Here is a 5,402-nt window from a genome sequence, read left to right as displayed (position 1 = left end):
CATTTGGCAAATTTATTATTCCCCATGACTCCCAAACACGCCATTTTACCCTCCCTGGTAATTTGTGCACGCATACTAAATGCGCAAAGCAGTCCGAGAGGGCTGTGTGCACACACGCTGGGTACAGAATTAGACACCGAGGCTGAGGTCAAGTGCCTTTTAACAGGCACAAGTGTGGGAAAGTCTGACTACATCTGAAGTTACTGCTTTTATGAAACGCGTTCCACTTCTGTAACCATCAGCAATTACCCAACTTGAACATTTATACCCTGCCCCTCCACCAGTGCCTCTGGGAGCTCCTTTCACGGCTTACTGTCCATTTGCTCCTCCTATCTCGCCCGCTCCTCATGCCCAGCTTGACAGTGAGCGCGTCTTCTCGCTGGCCCACACTTCCGTACAGAACCGAATACCGCAGATGGCCACCATGCACCTTGACACCTCACGGAGAAGATTCTAAAAGGAGCTGGGAAGCAAGGAGAGCCGGGCTTGGGTGAGGGCTGGATAATCAACTTTTTCTTCTTTTAGAGATGGGGTCCCAGTCTGTCACCCAGGCTGGAGTGCAGCAGCACCGTCACAGCTCACTCAACCTCAGACTCCTGGGCTCAGGTCATCTTCCCACCTCAGCCTCCTGGGCAGCTTGGACTATAAACTTTTTACATCTGAATTACACAATCCCTACCAAATAATTTCAGCATAATGCAAATCAATGGCAGACTAAATAGATTACCTGTTAGTACCCTGTACCTTAATTCAATAATATATGTAACTTCTAACCCATATCAATTTTCTTGTTTCTTTTAATTCTGCCATATACTCTTAAAATTTAGGTTTTAACAAAAACAGGCTATTGTTTGCCAAATCCCAGCTATGAATTCACAGCATAGAGTCAAAGCTACAGCAATAAATTGTTAATCTGTACAACTGATTTTAGAAAACAGTTTAGTACATTTTTGTTAAAAAATTCATTTACAGGAGGTTATTCACATGTACTTATCAAATTTGCTCCTGATAACTCAAGAAAACATGTAACTAAACAAACTGTACAATAAATTCAAGGCAGAGTATACACAAAGAAGTAAAGCAAGTTTTTAAGTAGCATATATTCATGTTGAAATAACTAATAGTGAAAGACGACAGGCAACTTTCTTTTAATGCCATGGCAAGGACAAAGCAAAGAGCCACACTTTTCACCTTGCAGAAAGATTAACCACCATTCAACAACATGGCTATGACAGCCACATCAAGAAAGGCCACAGCATACACATGAAATGCTTCTTGCAAATACTTTTACCAACTAGAATAACAAAGTTTCAAAGTTTACATTCTGCTGGGAGAGGCCGTCATAGGACACAGGCTGGTCTGCTGCAAAGGACGATGTGGTTCTCCCACCCTCGCGTATTCAGACCTAGTGAGTGGTGAGCCAACAGGTGGACATGATGTGCGAACAGGCACCAAACTTCACTGGAAATAATATAGTTCAGTGTGTGGCAGCAAAATATGCATTTTTGGGAAAACTTATTTCTTAATTCATGTGTTAGTATCAGTATGAGCAGAGTGGGAGAAGTCCTGACACCCCAACTGTTTTTGTCATGCCTTCTTTAGAAGCTTAGAGTTTTAGATTCCTTAAGTGGTCACCACTACAAGTCTCTGCTAAACTGAGCACTTTACCAAGATAATAAGGAAGTAAACTTAAAGTAATAATAAGATTTCTTGCCAAAGGCACATGGAAGAGGCTTATAGAGCCCTTGACCCAGACAGAGTGGGGGCTCACCCCTGAGCCCCAACGTGTACTTTCTTACACTAAATGGCCAAGGACAAACCCTCTCCACCCACAGTAGGAAGCAGAGTCTGACTCTGTGGGGACAAAGCACTCTAAGAAGGTACCTACTCCCTGAGTCTCAGGAGTGTTCAGTCGACATTAGTCAGATGTCTGGACACCAGTGGGAGAGGCACAGGTAGGTAATGAATAGAATGTTTATACTTCTGGCAACCAAAAGTTGTTTTGTTAAAGCTCTTTATAACCTGCTTCAGTAGAATTTCTAACACAAAACTTTTTGCTTAAGCAACAGAAGACAGAGAACATACCAACTAGTGCGTATTAATCTTCAGGGATTTTTCTGCCCTCGTTAGCTGATGGGCTGCACAGCATTCACTACAAACCACCAGTTATTATAGCTGTCAACTGTACATTCACATGTTTAGGATGCCCCAGATTCATTGTGTGGATGTTTGGAACTGGACAAAATAGGGCAGCCCCTTCCTTGTCCCGTGGCCACTTTTCTTGCACAAAAGTATAATCGTCTCTAATAGCAGCTGAAAACACCCACTGATATTCCACAACGGCAGTATATTTGCGTCAGTCAGATGATTTCTGAAGATCACAGGAAATCTACCCACCACTCTACTCTCTTCCTAGTTCCAAACTCCTCTTTGCTATGCACCATTTTGAAAAGGGTGTTTCTTTCCTGCTTGAAATACTCTATTTGGCCTGCCCCAGTGGTTCCCAAGCTGCCTGGTGATCAGAATCCCTTAGGAAGTAAGTGTTTAACATACAACTTCCCAAGCTCTCCTGCAAACTAGTTTGTCTAGCAATCTGTAAACTGAGGTGTTTTCTGAAGCCAGCCTAGTGCTGATCTAGCACTTGGCAACTACATGTCTGTAACTCACCAGTCACATGAAGCTCGCAATATGCTGGGGACATTTGAATGATAGTTCAAGCATTATTCTTTCATTTCATATTCTTCTGTTTCAAGAAGAGTAAGAATTTTAGCTAGGGAACCATGTGTATACTAAAATAGGTAAATAAACTCATCACAAAAATATAATATCCTGTGCCAAGGTGCCGCATCTAAAAATGTACATCAGCAGAACTTTACTTAACTGTTCTTCCCAAAGTTTCCCCTGGGTGACTGGCAACTACAGTTTTTTTTTCTTTCTTAAATTAGAGACATCTGACCCACTAGCACTAACTCAGCGAGGCTATAAAAGAAACCTGTCTTGCCATACAATGGTTGAAAGGACCTGCCCTCCTCCTGCCTTTTTGAAATATTATGTTTTTTTTCTGTTGAAAATGATTAACATTTTAAGCATGGGAAAGAAAAGTGGCCTACTAGATTAAATTTTAAAAGGGTTTTGTTATTTGCTATACAAATATACATCTCAACTTTTACAACATTCACTCCAGTCTAACCTCCTTTTCTATAGAAGAACAAGAAATCAACATTTTGAGTCTCCAAGGACATTATTACTGATACACAAATGCCCTCTGAAAGCTTTTGCATCTGACAAAAAGTACTGAAGATGACCAAAGGCTCAGGTGTTAGGATACATTTTCCATGTTTTCCAACAGCACACAAACTCCTTAAAGGAAAAAATAATCTTATCTGGATAGTCTTATTAGCTGGTCATCATAAGTTTACAACTATTTGGCTTTACTATGAAAGTTTTCTTTTCTTGGAACTGCTGTCCTCCTCCCTCTCCAGTCTCTTCTTGTCCCACTCAGAGTTCCTGTTGGTGTGATGGGGCACAGAGCCATGCTTCTCCTGCTCCTCTTCACTGAGAGTCCTGGTCTCTCTCCTGTGACTGAGCCCCTCTTCCAGGTCACTACACTTTCTCTTACTATTGGAAGCATCAGCACTGGCAGCTGGAGGCTCACACTGCACGTGAGGCTTGTGGCTGCTCGGAGCAGTCCCCGTGGACTGCTGTACACCACTACCCAGATCCTGCTGAGGGATAGGAAAGCTTGGCTCGCCCACAGGAGGTGTTGCTCCAGGATGCTGGGGGCTCGAGGATTGTGGATCCCTTAGGAATTTTCCATTGGCATCAGCGCCCATCCTCCTGAGCAGTCGTGGGTCCCGAAGTAAGTCCTGAACAGGCAGCCTTTCAGGATCCTTTGAAGTAACAGCAGCTTCACCGCAGTCAGGGGGTGTGTGGTATAGAGGAGAAACAAATCCACTGTCTAGACTGTTGCTGGGCAAGCCACTCTGTGGTCTGGACACCTCTGGGGCTATGGTAGGGGGGTGAGTCAGACTTCTCTGCAGTACAGGCTTGAGTTTCAGAATCTTCATTGCATCATGTCTATAGTTTTTGTCGCACGTCTTAATAATGGCACCACGCTTCTGAGCATCCTGAATCAGGTGATTCCAATGCTGATTTTCCTTGAAACAATAAGGAAGAGAGAGTTATAACCCAAAAAACAATGCTTGGGAAGCTGGGGTTCCAACTTTCATTTCTGAACAAATAATATGTATACATGCATGGATAGATTCTCAAGAATCCATTACTCATCAGACAAGGCTGAAAGGAAAAAATAAGTTCGAATACAGAATGATAGAGCCACATTAATAAAAAATAGCACCGGTCATCACCTGTAAGAAAGAACTTCAACCATTTTTATCATTGTTACTCATGCTACATGCTATTAAGCTGTCATACAGATATGTACCAGAAGCTTCATGTACCTATTTAAATTAATTAAAATTAAATAAAATTAAAAATTCAGTTCCTCCATTGCATCAGCCATGTTTCAAATGCACAATGGCTACACATAACTAATGGTTATTGTATTGAACAGTGCAGACACAGAACATTCCCATCATCAAAGGAAGTTCCTCTGGACATTTCTGATCTAGAGTACTGCTTGCCTCTTGGCAGGGCTAACATTCTGACACAGGAAGGCCTGGTTTCAGAAAGTAAACTTTTGAGTGCATGTGATTGGTCTAGAACAAAGCCTATGGCTTTCACTGTATTCCCAAAGGCCTCCCAAACCCCAAAGGGCTAAAATGTCTTAATCTACTGTGATTCTAAACATACCATCCCACTTTCGGCCTCTTTTCTAGAGAAGTTCAGATACAAAAAGGACATCTAGGGGAGGAAAAAAATACCCAACTGCATGCATCTCTCCTCTCTTCCCTTTAGAGTTTGTTTAGCAGTAATTTGCTGCTTTATGACCATGAGAACTTGGGTCTTTAGAAAGAAGAAAGAGTGAGCAAAAAAGAAAGAAAAAGATTGAAGGAAAAAGAAGAAAAAGGATAGGTATCCTCATGTAGGCTCCTGTATTATTCACAAAGGTGGGTTGGGGGAGCAGAGAGGCTGCACAGTATTTACTTGTTGCATGACTTTGGTCAAGTTACTTGACCTCTCTGAGCCTGTCTCATCTGTAAAATAGGAATAATGTTTTATTTACTTGATACTAAAATGCACATTGTTTTCACATTTTACCATTTTTGACTTTGGGGTGCCTCTTGGCCAGGTAATAGTTTCCGTGTACTTATTCTGGGGGAATTCATGACTAGGCAACTAAAACCCCTGACTCTGAATCAATAAACATTTAAAGATTGTGCCCAAAAACCTTCCACAGATATGTTCTGATAAAGAGAAGAAAGTATCAGCATTAAAACTTA

At 41.9% G+C, this 5,402-nt stretch overlaps 1 protein-coding gene across 1 annotated transcript in view; it reads right to left on the bottom strand.

Annotated features, from left to right (window-relative positions):
- Window positions 1-3,044: 3,044 nt before the first annotated feature.
- Window positions 3,045-5,402, bottom strand: part of SETX (senataxin) — an 86,156-nt gene continuing 83,798 nt past the window's right edge. Inside the window, exon 25 of the mRNA XM_012639832.1 lies at window positions 3,045-4,157. Coding sequence (XP_012495286.1) covers window positions 3,435-4,157 — 723 coding nt within the window. The 3' untranslated portion in view covers window positions 3,045-3,434. The remainder of the gene's footprint in view (window positions 4,158-5,402) is intronic.

The sequence above is a fragment of the Propithecus coquereli genome, unplaced genomic scaffold, assembly GCF_000956105.1.
Source record: "Propithecus coquereli isolate 6110/MARCELLA unplaced genomic scaffold, Pcoq_1.0 Scaffold142, whole genome shotgun sequence".
In the NCBI taxonomy this organism is placed as follows: Eukaryota; Metazoa; Chordata; class Mammalia; order Primates; family Indriidae; genus Propithecus; species Propithecus coquereli.
The sequence above is the reverse complement of the archived record's forward strand: the minus strand, read 5'-3'. Positions and strand labels throughout refer to the sequence as shown.